Source organism: Narcine bancroftii, chromosome 13 (assembly GCF_036971445.1).
Source record: "Narcine bancroftii isolate sNarBan1 chromosome 13, sNarBan1.hap1, whole genome shotgun sequence".
Lineage (NCBI taxonomy): Eukaryota > Metazoa > Chordata > Chondrichthyes > Torpediniformes > Narcinidae > Narcine > Narcine bancroftii.
The window spans coordinates 29,089,428-29,103,798 of record NC_091481.1 but is presented as its reverse complement, the minus strand read 5'-3'; the positions used below and the strand labels follow the sequence as shown (position 1 = coordinate 29,103,798).

Sequence of the window (14,371 nt, the reverse complement as noted above, 5' to 3'; positions counted from 1 at the left end):
ACTGGGAACTCCCCTGCTCTTTTTAAGAGAACCACAGAACCCTCCACGTCTGTATAAAAAGGAACAATGTTTTAACAATTCACCCTATTAAGGGCACCTCTAACAATGTGGTTCAGAACTGTACTGAAGTGTGAGAGTACAGGTCTCTGGAATTTGCCTATATAGCATTGAGCCTCTGAGTCAGAGCTGAGAATGAAATGAGAATGTAAATTGTGAACCAAAGTAACTATAAACGTATACTGTGTGTTTATTGTCAAAATGTTTGGCCTGGAAGTCAGCCTGAAGAAAACTGAGGTCCTCCATCAGCCAGCTCCCCACCATGACCACCAGCCCCCCCCCACATCTCCATCGGGCACACAGAACTCAAAACGGTCAAGCAGTTTACCTACCTCGGCTGCACCATTTCATCTGATGGAAGGATCGACAAAGAGATAGACAACAGACTCGCCAAGGCAAATAGCGCCTTTGGAAGACTACACAAAAGAGTCTGGAAAAACAACCACCTGAAGAAACATACAAAGATCAGCGTGTACAGAGCCGTTGTCATACCCACGCTCCTGTTCAGCTCCGAATCATGGGTCCTCTACTGGCATCACTTACGGCTCCTAGAACGCTTCCATCAGTGCTGTCTCCGCTCCATCCTCAACATTCATTGGAATGACTTCATCACCAACATCGAAGTACTCGAGCTGGCAGAGTCCGCAAGCATCGAATCCATGCTACTGAAGACCCAACTGCGCTGGGTGGGTCACGTCTGCAGAATGGAAGACCATCGCCTTCCCAAGATCGTGTTCTATGGCAAGCTCTCCACTGGTCACCGAGACAGGTGCACCAAAGAAGAGGTACAAGGACTGCTTAAAGAAATCTCTTGGTGCCTGCCACATTGACCACCGCCAGTGGGCTGATCTGGCCTCCAACCGTGCATCTTGGCGCCTCACAGTTCGGCGGCCTGTAACCTCCTTTGAAGAAGACCCGCAGAGCCCACCTCACTGACAAAAGACAAAGGAGGAAAAGCCCAACCCCCAACCCCAACCCACCAATTTTCCCTTGCAACCGTGCCTGCCTGTCCCGCATCGGACTTGTCAGTCACCAACGAGCCTGCAGCAGACGTGGACATACCCCACCATAAATCTTCGTCTGCGAAGCCAAGCCAAAAGAAAGAATATACATACACACACATTCTCTCTCTCTCTCTCACACCTATAGACGCTGCGCCAGCATTCATTTAAAGAAAACAGTGTTGGATATTTAACCAAGTGGAGGGAAGATTTTAAAAAATCATAACATGTTATTTCTTGCGATTGTGACCTGACAGCATCCTCCCCTCCCAATTTTGTTTTGTCACGGACTCATCAGGATCATATCCATCCCGTTTCACTCATCTCCTGTCCGCATGTTGTAGCCGATCCGTGGTGGGAGGTGCCAATTTGTGTCAATAGCGCATCCCACCCCGGAACACAACTGTTCCTTTTCTGAGTGGCGGATTTGCAGACAGCGAACCCACTCCCACCTTCCCATTCGTAATCCGAGAGAACATCCCATTTTACACTGTGCAGCTGGAGTCGGCAGAGAATCCTGTCCCGAACTGCAGCGTGGCGGAAGGATCAGACGCGCAAGGGCGGAGGGAGTCGCAAGGAGCAACAGGGGCCGGTGCGTGGGTTTGCTTGCGGCTCGAGTAGTTTTAGAGTGCCCGCGGACAGTGAGCCGAGACCGGGTTGGAGGCATCCGTGGGAGCCGCTTCTCGCAGCCACTCTCCGGGGTGGGGGGAACAACACAGCATTTAGTCATTTGCACAGAACTGGATGCAGAGGAGAGCGGACCCCCCTCCCCAAATTTCTCTCTATTACACTTCAGGACATCACACTCAGCCTCCTCTCATTACCCCCACCGGCGACATTGCGCGGAGGAAGCTGGCAAATTGCAACCGTTTGCAATGCATCAGGTGAATGGAAAGCTCAACGTTTGCAATGCGTTAGTCACATTGAGTCATCACAGCATTTGCAACGATGGGTGAATTCAAAGCATCCCCACTGTTCCTTTCAAAGTGCCAGAATGATGACTGCTACATTGGCCAGCATTTAAAAGTGTGACCGAGCGCTGGGTGAATTCTGTCCGTTTATTTTAAGGGGTTGTGATTTGTTTTGACGCGGATAAGCCCGACAAATTGAAGTAACTTTCACCCCCGCCCCCTCTCTCTCCCAGCCCTTCCTTCTACACACACAGAGGGTCGTTCTGAGGAGCGAATGAGATGGTAAAGTTTGACTTTGGCTCGAATTGCTTCGTTTTTCCTGCTCACTGATTGAATCCTCCAGTCGGGGTACCATGGCAAAGTGTGCCGAGGTGAAGCTGGCCGTCTTCGGGAGCGCAGGCGTGGGCAAATCAGGTAAACAAAATAGGCTCGATCTCTGCAACCGAGTTGATCGCCCCGTGACCACTCTCTTTTCTACTCCTGCTTAGCTGTAAACCCCCGGATCGTGATACTCTGTCGTCAAGTGCAATGCAAAATTGTCAGCAGCGGGCCATTTGCTCTGATATTTATAGCTGTGGGGGGGGTTGATCATTTCACCGAGGGGGTTCCCGACCGTGCATGTTTGAGCAGTGCACGGGGTACGTCCCGCCGACACGGGCAGACTTGGCTCCACGCTGGGCACGAAGTGCCAGCTCCGACTGGGGATGCAGTAAAAGGCATCAGTAGGCGGGAGGGACAGCAGCCTGAATCACCCAAGGGGTTGTAGGTTTGGCTGAATTGCGTGTTGCCGGTAGCAGAGAGTGGAAGATTTTTTTTTAAATTCTCATGTCACTCGGGTCCATTTCAGTCAAAGAAAGGAATGGTATAAATGGTAAACCGTGTGTATTCAATAGGAGGTAATTCAATATTAACGTGGGATCTGAGACTGGAGAGGTCAATTTAATGGATAAAGTTAAGCAGTGGGAATTCATTCAGCAGATGATCGCTTGATCAATAGTTTCCACCCACTCATTTGTCCGATGTAACCTGGTAAAATCATGTCCACTTGGATCTGACGCTTTCCATCGGAAGATACGGTCCTAAATGTCGCCTTGCACCAATTTCTTCCCTGCACCGTCAAATCTTTGCCCTTCGCGATTAAATTCCGTGTCGTGGTCTCAGTTAATTATTTCGGATACACGGGTGGAAGTTGAGCATTTGACATTTTAAAGTCGGTGTAACATTCTCCACCTTTCATCCGGCGGCCAGGGACGGGGTCCGCTGTGAGCACACAGACCATTTCACCGCGGCTGGAGGCGGGCAAGAACCTGCCCGGGTCTTCTTCACTCGCTCCTTTCTGCTTGGGCTCGCAGTTCAGACCGGGCTGAACTTCCCAATCCTGGTATCAGGAATTTATCACTGTCAAGTTTTGGAATGCACTGGATCCCAGATTAATGTATGGTTAATCAACCCTTGTATAAGCCAGTTGCAGCCTCTTGATTTATTGCTCTCAAGGGAGTAAAACGTTTCCAAAATGGTGGTAGAGCCAGTGGTTCTCATCCTTTTTCTTTCCACTCACATCCCATTTCAACAAATCCCTTTGCCACCGGCGCTCTGTGATTAGTAAGGGATGGGTTAAGGTGGTGTATGAGTGGGAAGGGAAGGTTGAGAATCACTATTCTTGATCCAATTGTTACTGAAACATTTTGCTTGAGAAAAATTGTCATTGGGGCCATTACCCTTGGAGTTCTGACACCATGCACATAACCAGTCAAAGAGATACGATTAAAACAGTGGTTTTCAAACTTTTTCTTTCCACCACATACCACCTTAAGCCATCCCTTATTAATGCCAGAGCACCGAAGGCATAGGGAATGCTTAAAGTGGTACGTGAGTGGAAAGAAAAAAGGTTGAGAACCACTGTGGTAGACTGAGATTAAATCAGCGATAGGTTCCCATTTATCCTGTTGGATGTTTTGAATTTTACTATATTTACAGTAAAAAATAGATAGTATACTTAATTGTAGTTTCAGTAATCTCAAAAAAAAACTGAAGTATTGAATCATCTGGGCAATAGGCAGAATACTATCAGCCGCTATCCAAGCACCACACTGGAACAGTGAATCTCTCCCCAAAATAATCATTTGTTTCCACATGTTGGAAAAGGCATACAGAAAAAAAAGCAGCACTGAATTACTGCGCTGGTTATCTGACAGTGGGGATTGGTGAGGCTGCATGAGGTGGTGGGATCGGGAGGTAAATGTTACTCTAACTGGAGTAGAAGGAGGACACTTGGACTTTGGAGCTATACAGCTGCTGTTGTCCGTTACAACAGGTGTGTGGGAGTAAGGAACCTCTTGGTCTCTGTAATGGAAAATGTTAAAAGGTACACAAAAGAGAAATAAAAAAAGAATCAATTGGAGTCTAACAAATATACTTCAAATTTACTACCAACTTATATTCTCAGGCATTCATATTATTTTCATTAAGGCATAGTGTTAACTATGTTGGAAGTCACCAGAGGGATTGTATTAGCAAAACTAAGAGTGATGTGGATGCCAGATAGTCTCATTTCCTTACAATTTTTTATTAATTCAACAGGTTGAAGGAAGAATGACAGCTCAGTATCCTTGATTTTCACCAAGAGCACACACATTAAAAAAAAACCTGAAATAACCCTTGCTTTCGCTCCAGGTCCTTCAGTGACACAAAGTAATTCATATTGATGATCTCGATTGCTTCCACATGTCTTGAGAAATTGGGCGATTAGGACTCTGTGGAATTGCTTTCACTATTGTCCTGCACAATTAAAGTGAGCATCGTTGTGTATGGGGAGGCTGCACACTGTGTTCTCAGACTGATTTTGTTCTCTTTCACCCTATTTGGGCCAGTAGCTTTACTCTGGTTTCTTGGTCAAAGACCGCCATCCCTGCCATTTATGAGCAGCTGTTTAACTGATTTTGTAGGTAGCTCTTTGATGCCCTGTTCGCCCAGTTATGCCAAATGTGCAAATCATCAACATTCCTTAAATTGATCTCAGAAACGCTCATAGTGGATTGATGCGTATAATTGGGAAGTCAATAAGGGCAGAATTGCTTTCCTGTGACTCATTCTACATGGTAAATTTCATGTCTGATGCTCCATTGAAGATAGGGGTGGCAGTCCCCACTTGATGGTATGCTGCCAATTCAGCTGCAGGAATTCCCACCTTGGGTTGTGGCATACTGCTTCTGTTTAACATGCCCCCCCCCCCCCCCCCCCACAAGCTCTCGGTGTGGTTGAAGTTTTGATGACCCTGCCTGCTGCTGGTGTGTGCAGTACTTCAAGTGCTCTCCTGGAGTGCTGGAGATCATCAGAATAAACAACATTGAACTGATATTAAAAAGGGAGACATGGTGTAGATTTTGTTTCAAGGATTTTGATTCTGCTGCAGTGTTTAGCAGTTTTGAGTTGAAATTTTGCAAGGCCTATTATTAAGATGTTGAGCTATATTGAGGTGGGAAATTGGAACCAGTTGCTTAACATAAAGAATATCAAGGGAGGGAAAAAAATGTTATTTAGCTATGGGACTGATAGCAGTTGGGACTATATAAAAATACTGCATGTAGTGAGCCAAACATGATAAGTTAAATCAAATGTTATTGTTGATGTCGGAAGTTACAGAATACTCCAGTATCACAGCTCCCTTATAAAATTGTACCCAATTCCCTACCCAAGAGAACTATAGGCATGGTCGCTAAATATATTAAAGGCAGAGAGCAAATCCAAGGATCTTATGTTGGTAGAGGAAGGGATGGTTCATGGGATCGGGGAGTGTGTCCATGGGCGAAGATTAACCATACTGAGTTGATGTTCTTTCGAATTTTACAGATTGAGAGACAATCTCATTGAAATGTACTCCAGTCTTTGGGGTTTGAGAGTAAGATACAGCAATGATGTTTTTCCTGACTAGGTTAGAACCTAGAGTGGCTAGAGTGGGGTGGGGGGGAGAAAGTGCCTCAAAAAATAAATTTTGGCCATTGAAAAGATAAGAAATATCTTCAGCCAGAGTGCCGTAAAGCAATGGAATTCTCCACTGAACAGGGCTTGGTTTCTGAATGTAGTCAAGACAGATATAGAGAATTTTAGATTCATAGTATGCCAAAGTGTACTGAGATAAAGGTGCAGCTGTGATGTTTTAGGAGGATGGTGTGAGCCGACTGGCTTCCTCCTGCTTCATTCCAATGTTGGCTTTATGGCAACTAACGACAGCAATAGTTTAGAGAGCACATCCCTGCCTTTAAGTCAAATCTCAAGTACCAGACAAAAGGTGAGAAGAACGTCTCAGTGAACACTTCCATGTTCTTTAGTTGAGTCTCGGAATAATTCTAAACCTGACTGACATAAAATTCTGGTCAATAATTACTAGTCAATCAGGACCATTAAAACAGATGGTCTGAAGCTTTATTTCATTTTGATTTAGTTGAATCAAACTGCGTCCATATTGTCTGCATATTTCACACCTTCAATCTTACTTCATTCATGGGTATTACTTTGGGACATGTTGGCATAATGTATCTAATGAAGTCACAAGAGGCTGCAGATGCTGAAGTCTGGAGGATAAAATAAACTTTTGGAAGTACTCAGTAGGTTGCGCATCACTTGTGCGGAGTGGAAGGGGTGGAGGGGAATTGTCAACATTTTGGATTGAAAACATCAAGACTCCTGAAAGGAATTGTCAACATTTTGGATTGAAAACATCAAGACTCCTGAAAGTCATGAAGTATCTCAGCCTGAATCGTCAACAGTTCCTTTCCAACCACAGATGCTATTCAACCTACTGAGTTCCTCCAGCTGATTTTTTTTCCCCTTAAATCTATTTACTAATTTGTTTAGGAAGGGGCTGTACAAGGAAAATACCTATTTAAATAATTATATAAACTAACTCAATTTGTGTTATCCACAGACAGACCCTGTAATTTTAAGTTTGCGAATAAAAACAATTTGGTCAGAGTTATAGAGGGATACAGCTCTTTGGCCTAACTTGATATTGCTGACCAAGTAGCCCATCTGAGCTCATCCCATTTGCTTGGAAGTATCTCTACAGCTCTTTTCCTGAATCAGTGCTGTATTCTTACATTTCCTAATGTTGTGGAAAAAGGACATTGATTTTTTGTTGATCCTCAGAACAACCCCGTTAAGACCACTCCCACTTATTTGCCTGCAATCTTTTTATTCTTGCCTTCCCAACTCCCCACTCATTCTCTTGCTCTCTGGGTAATTTACAACTGCCATTTAAGCTTCCAACGGGATGTGGGAGGAAATGGGAACACCCGGGGAAAATTAATTTGGTCACACCAAGAATGGGCAAATGTTACTGAGGAATGAGGGTGGGATAGAACCCCTTTAGTTTTGTCCTATGCTGCAGTCGCATTAATTCAGTGGTTTTCAAACTTTTTCTTTCCACTCACAAACCACTTTAAGTAATCACTATGCTATAGGTGCTCTGTGATCAGTAAGGGATTACTTAAGGTGGTTTGTGAGTGGAAAGAAAAAGTTGGATCGGGCTGCTGCTGCTCGGAGAGCAACAGAGTTGGTGTTTCCCAAGGCGACCGTTGGCGGAGGGGCGAGGAGAGACTGCAAGAGGTAAGTAAATTGCCTGAGGGCCAATAAAATAAAAGGAGTGAAAGCGAGGAGTGGCTCAGTGAGTGAGTGGGGCAGTGAAGGAGTGGAGACTTGAGACTTTAGCTCATGGGGCAGTGAAGGAGTGGAGACTTGAGACTTTGGCTCGAGAGATTTAGGCGCAGAGAGGCTGAGGCACGGGTAAAGGGGTAAATCTTTTTTCATTTAACTCAATCGTAGGTGGTCATTTTAGACATGGCAGGTGAGCTCAGTCCCGTATCATGCTCCTCTTGTGCTATGTGGTAACTCAGGGTTACTGATAGTGTCCCTGCGAACGACGTGTGCAGGAAGTGTGTTCAACTGCAGCTCCTGATTGACTGCATGATGGCACTGGAGCTGCGCATGGACTCGCTCTGGAGCATCCAGGATGCTGAGGATTTGGTGGATAGCACCTTTAGCGAGGTGGTCACACCACAGCTTCATAGAGTTAAGGGAGATAGGGACTGGGTGACCAAGGGAAAGAGTAAGAACAGGAAGGTAGTGCAGGAGTCTCCTGTGGTCATCTTCCTGAAAAATAGATATTCCGCTTTGGATGTTGTTGGGGGAGATGGCCCATCAGGAGAAGGCAGCAGTAGCTAGGGTCAGGGCATTGTGAGTGGCTCTGCTGTGCAAGAGGGCCGGAAAAAGAGTGGTAGGACAATACTCGTAGGGGATTCAATTGTAGGGGGAATAGACAGGAGCTTCTGTGGCCGTAAACGGGACTCCCGGTTGGTGTGTTGCCTTCCGGGTGCAAGGGTCAGGGATATCACGGAGTGGCTGCAGGGCATTCTGGATGGGGAGGGTGAACAGCCAACTGTCGTGGTCCATTTTGGTACCAACGACATAGGAAAAAAGCGGGATGAGGTCCTATAAAAAGAATTCAGGGAGCTTGGAAGGAAGTTAAGGAGTAGGACCTCTAGGGCAATAATCTCTGGATTATTGCCAGTGCCATGAGCTAGTCAGAGAAGGAATTGCAGGTTAGATAGAATGAATATGTGGCTTGAACAGTGGTGTAGGAGTGAAGGGTTCAAATTCTTGGGGCATTGGAATCGGTTCTGGGGCAGATGGGATCAGTTCAAACAGGATGGTCTCCATCTGAGCAGGGCCGGGATCAATGCCCTTGGGAGAGTGTTTGGTAGTGCTCTTGAGGAAGGTTTAAACGAAAAACTAATGTGGCAGGGGGATGGGATCAGGAATAGAGAGACGGAGGGGTTTAGCATGAGGGAAGAAGTCAGAGATAGGGTGAAAAGCAAAAGAGGTCGGCAGGTAACCTCAGGGCTAAAATGTAAAAGGGCCACTTTACAGCATAATGGTGATAGGGTTAAGGCTCTGGTAAAAACAAGCTTGAAGGCCTTGTGTCTTAATGCAAGGAGTATTCATAATAAGGTGGATGATTTGAATGTGCAGATAGCTGTAAATGACTATGATATAGTTGGGATCACAGAGACATGGCTTCAAGGGGACCAAGGTTGGGAGCTTAACATTCATGGATTTTCAATATCCAGGAGGGACAAACAGAAAGGAAAAGCAGGTGGGGTAGCATTGTTGGTTAGAGAGGAGTTAAAACCAATAGAAAGGAAGGATGTTAGTTTGAATGATGTGGAATCAATATGGGTAGAGCTGCAAAATGCAAGGGGGCAGAAGACGTTAGTGGGAGTTGTATATGGACCGCCTAACAGTAGTAGAGAGGTTGGGGATGGCATTATACAAGAAATTGGAAATGCGTGCAACAAAGGCAAGGCAGTTATAATGGGTGACTTTAATCTCCATATAGACTGGATGAATTAAATTGATAAGGGTACTGATGAGGATGATTTCTTAGAAGGTATACGGGATAATTTTCTAACCCAGTATGTTGAAGAACCAATGAGGGAACAGGCCATTCTAGACTGGGTTCTGAGTAATGAGGAAGGGTTAGTTAACAATCTTGTTGTGAGAAGCCCTTTGGGCAAGAGTGACCACAATATGGTGGAATTTTACATTAGGATGGTAAGTGACAAGGTTAATTCTGTAACTCAGGTTCTGAACTTAAAGAAGGGTGACTTTGAGGGTATGAGATGCGAATTGATTAAGTTAGATTGGCAAATATTACTTAAAGTATTAACTGTAGAAAGGCAATGGCAAGCATTTAAGGATCACCTGGATGAAATACAGCATTTGTTCATCCCGGTTTGGAAAAAAGAATGACTCAAGGAGGGCAGTACATCCTTGGATAACAAGGGAAATCAGGGAGAGTATCAAGTGTAAAGAGGAAGCATATAGACTTGCCAGGAAAGACAGAATACCAGAGGATTGGGAGAAATTCAGAGTTCTACAGAGGAAGACAAAGGGATTAATCAGGAAAGGCAAAAGAGATTATAAGAGAAAGTTGGCAGGGAACATAAAAAATGACTGCAAAAGTTTTTATAGATATGTAAAGAGAAAGAGACTAGTAAAGACAAATGTGGGTCCCTTGCAGTCAGAAACAGGTGAATTGGTCATGGGGAACAAGGACATGGCAGACCAATTAAATAACTACTTTAGTTCGGTCTTCACTAGGGAAAATATGAATAATCTTCAGGAAATAATGGGGGACCATGGGGCTAATGTGACGGAAGGACTGGGGAAAATAAGTGTAAGTTATGAGGTTGTGTTGGATAAATTGAAGGGATTAAAAGCAGACAAGTCCCCAGGGCCAGATGGTCTGCATCCCAGAGTGCTAAAGGAAGTAGCCCATGAAATAGTGGATGCATTGTTGATAATTTTTCAAAACTCTTTAGATTCTGGAGTAGTTCCTGAGGACTGGAGGGTGGCTAATGTAACTCCACTTTTTAAAAAGGGAGGGAAAGAGAAATCAGGGAATTATAGACCAGTTAGCTTGACATCGGTAGTGGGGAAAATGTTAGAGTCAGTTATTAAAGATGTGATTGCGGCACATCTGGAAAGTGGTGAATTCATTGGTCAGAGCCAGGATGGTTTTATGAAGGGAAAATCGTGTCTGACTAATCTTATTGAATTTTTTGAGGATGTAACTAGTAGAGTAGATAGGGGAGAACCAGTAGATGTTGTTTACCTGGATTTTCAGAAGGCTTTTGATAAGGTCCCACACAGGAGATACTATACAAACTTAATGCACATGGTATAAGGGATATGATATTGAGGTGGATAGAGAATTGGTTGACAGATAGGATGCAAAGAGTAGGAATAAACGGGTACTTTTTGGAATGGAAGTCAGTTACTAGTGGGGTACCACAAGGCTCAGTGCTCGGACCCCAGTTATTTACGATATATATTAATGATTTAGATGAGGAAATAGAAAACATCATTTCCAAGTTTGCAGACGACACGAAGCTGGGTGGCATTGTAAGCTGTGTGGAGGCTGTTAAGAGTGTGCAGGGTGACTTGGACAGGTTGGATGAGTGGACAAATGCATGGCAGATGCAATATAATGTGGATAAGTGTGTGGTTGTCCACTTTGGAGGAAAGAATGGGAGAGCTGAGTACTATCTAATGGTATCCAATTAGGAAAAGAGGGAGATGCAAAGAGACCTGGGTGTCGCTGTGCATCAGTCATTAAAAGTGGGCAGGCAGGTGCAGCAAGCGTAAAAAAGGCGAATGGTATGTTGGCGTTCATATCAAGAGGATTCGAGTTCAGGAGCAGAGAGGTATTGATGCAGTTGTTTAGGGCTTTGATGAGACCTCACCTGGAGTATTGTGTTCAGTTTTGGTCCCCTTATCTGAGGAAGGACATCATAGCCATGGAGAGAGTGCAGAAAAGGTTGACCAGATTGATACCAGGGATGGCGGGACTTGCATATGAAGATAGGCTAGAACGACTGGGCTTGTACTTGCTGGAGTTTAGACAATTAAGAGGAGATTTAATAGAAATGTTCAAAATTCTTAAGGGAATTGACAGGCTAGATGCAGGAAGATTGTTCCCAATGTTGAGCAAGTCTAGAACCAGGGGTCACAGTTTAAGGATAAAGGGGAAGTCCTTTAGGACTGAGATAAGGAAGAATTTTTTCACTCAGATGGTGGTGAATTTATGGAATTCTGTGCCACAGGAACTGATTGAGGCCAGTTCCATAGCTATATTCAAGAGAGAGTTAGATTTAGTACTTGTGACTAGGGGAATCAGGGGGTATGGAGAGAGAACTGGAACAGGGTACTGAATGAATGATCAACCATGATCAAAATGAATGGTCGTGTAGGCTTGAAGGGCCAAATGACCTACTCCTACACCATTTTCTATGTTTCTAAAAGAAAAAGTTTGAAAACCACTGTTTTAATCATACCTCATTGACTCGTTATGTGCACGGTTTCATTAACTCCAAAGGAAATGGGCCAATGACAATTTTTCTGAAGCAAAATATTTCAGTAACACTTGGATCTAGAGCAGTGGTCCAACCTTTGCCCCCCCCCCCCCCCCCCCACTCATACTCCATTTTAAGCAATCCCTTACTAATCACAGAGCACCTATGGCATAAGGAGTATTTAAGGTGGTATGTGAGAGGAAAGAAAAAGTTTGAAAACCACTCCATTAACTGCTGTGCAAGTGGCCACTGTACATTTTACCAGCAAGAATTCACAGGACAGTTTGTTCAGATTATTTATTAGTTTTTCTTGAAAATGAAAATACAAATTTTCTACCAATTAATCACCGTTTTTCCATCCTTATTACATGAGACCAATAATGCTCAGGTAAGGGAAGACTTACTGTTCCTATCAGTTTAAGTGCTGTAAAGAACTTACAAAAGCTTTTAATCTCCCAAAGTAAGCATATTACTGTCCTCACCAAGGCTATGCGTCTATTTCATTTGAAAATCACAGAGGCAGACAATTTTATAACCCATGATTGTGACGCCCTTTGCTCCACCAATGTCAGTTTATTTCACATACTGACAGATATCTCTTAAAATGGCAATTGTTTTTCTCTGACACATTGACTTTGCCAGCACGGTCTCAGGCTTTTAATTATATTTGGTGCAAAGAAAATGCTCCCATCTTCTCATTCCTCATTTTTCATAATTCCAAATTGATCATCCTTCATCATTGAGACCCCAGTCAGTTTTCTTATTTGCTCTTCTTGAAATGCTTCATCATCTTAAAAGTAATATCAATCATTTAAACATTTTAAATTTAAAAATTTTAGATGGAGACATACATTCATATAGCATGGTAACAGGCCATTTCGGCCCATGAGTCCGTGCCACCCAATTTATACCCCATTAACCTTCATCCCCGGTACGTTTTGAATGATGGGAGGAAACTGGAGCCCCTGGAGAAAACCCACGCAGACACGGGAAGAACGTACAAACTCCATACAGACAGCGCAGGATTCGAACCCCGGTCCAGTCCCGATCCCTAGCGCTGAAAAGGTGTTGCGCAAACTGCTATGCCAACCTGCCAGCCGTTGTAGGCTAAAGGTAGCGTTCTTTCCTCTCCATCAGAAGGTCGTGGTTTTAAGCCCCACCCTGAACACTTACATAATTTAGGATGACATTTCTGATCATTATTTAGGATTTCATTACTTAAATGAGCCACTAAACTTTACAACATATCATGTGGAACAAAATATAATGAAAAGTCTTGTTTTGCATACTATCCAGGCAAAGTACAGTAGGTAGTGTAATAATAAAACAAAAGTGCAGGGTGTGGTGTCATAGTAAATCAAAAATAGGTGGGTAAAGTGTTACAAAGCGCAGGGTACAGAGTTAAATACAGTTAAACAGAGTAAGGGCATCATCTTTCACCGATGAGAAGGTCATGGAGAGTTAGTTCCATGTGCTGGTACAAACTTATCCTTGAGTTAGGAGTCTACGCGTGGGCCTATATTCTATGATTGAATCACCAAAACTAGTTGTCAACCTGTTTATTTTTCTTAATGCTTTTAGCCTCTACCTCTAGTGAACTCCCTAGTTCACAATCGTGACTGCAAAAATACTCAATTAGCCATAAAACACTCGGGCATGTTCTAAGATTGTGGCTAATTTAAATGACAGTTCTTAATTCAAATTGTCTCTTGAACCTGGAAGTTTGGTACAAATTTTTCGAGAATCTTTCTTGTTAGTGTATTTTTAAAGCTGTATTCAGTTTTAACATTTTTTTGCATGTTCTGAGTCCTGTATAGCACCTGTTTAAACATTTTAATATTGTGTTCACTTACTCATGGGCTTGAATTACTGACGTGCAAAATTCTGAGAATTCTGCATGAAATGCTTTCTGTTTCCCTGTTCTGCATTTCAATTTTTTGGGGATCTAAGCATGATTAACAGAGCCAGAATTTATTACCACCCCTAATTTCCCTGGTAGATTATCTTTTTGAATCGCTGCAGGCCTTCATTTATTGGATAGAGAGTTCCAAGGTTTGGGCCTAGAGTTATTGAAAGACAGGCAATATACTGTATTTCCAATCTTGGAAGGGGATCTGTATTCCCAAGTATCAACTGCCCTGGCATCCTTGGTGGGAGAGGTCAGGGATATTGAAGATGCAGTAAGAGTATTAAGAGAACAGTAAAACCTTGTAATCTGGCACCTATGGGGATTAGTAGATGCCAAATAAGTGTAATCTCTGGTTGCTTGAGACTTACTTTTACAATGCCCAACTAAATACACCTGCATTAAGAATAAACAGTTTAAAAGACAAAAATACTAGACTGTACCTGCACTGAACAAACTTCACTTGTACGAATATATAAACTTTAAAGCATTTTACTTTAATTTCAGTCACATTCTTTGAAAACATTTAATCGGAAGACAAGCAATAACATTATAGATAAATACCCCCCCCCCCCCCACTCCCCC

General features: G+C 43.6%; 1 protein-coding gene across 2 annotated transcripts in view; it reads left to right on the top strand.

Moving 5' to 3' along the window:
- Nucleotides 1-1,372: 1,372 nt before the first annotated feature.
- The window catches only part of rerg (RAS-like, estrogen-regulated, growth inhibitor), a 61,596-nt gene continuing 48,597 nt past the window's right edge, over nt 1,373-14,371 (top strand). Inside the window, exons 1-2 of one of the 2 annotated variants that reach the window (XM_069908866.1) lie at nt 1,373-1,650; nt 2,203-2,383. In XM_069908866.1, the coding sequence (XP_069764967.1) occupies nt 2,323-2,383 (61 nt within the window). In that variant the 5' untranslated portion in view covers nt 1,373-1,650; nt 2,203-2,322. Of the gene's footprint in view, nt 1,651-1,728; nt 1,943-2,202; nt 2,384-14,371 lie in introns of those variants that run through there. The other variant, XM_069908867.1, reaches the window with a different exon arrangement.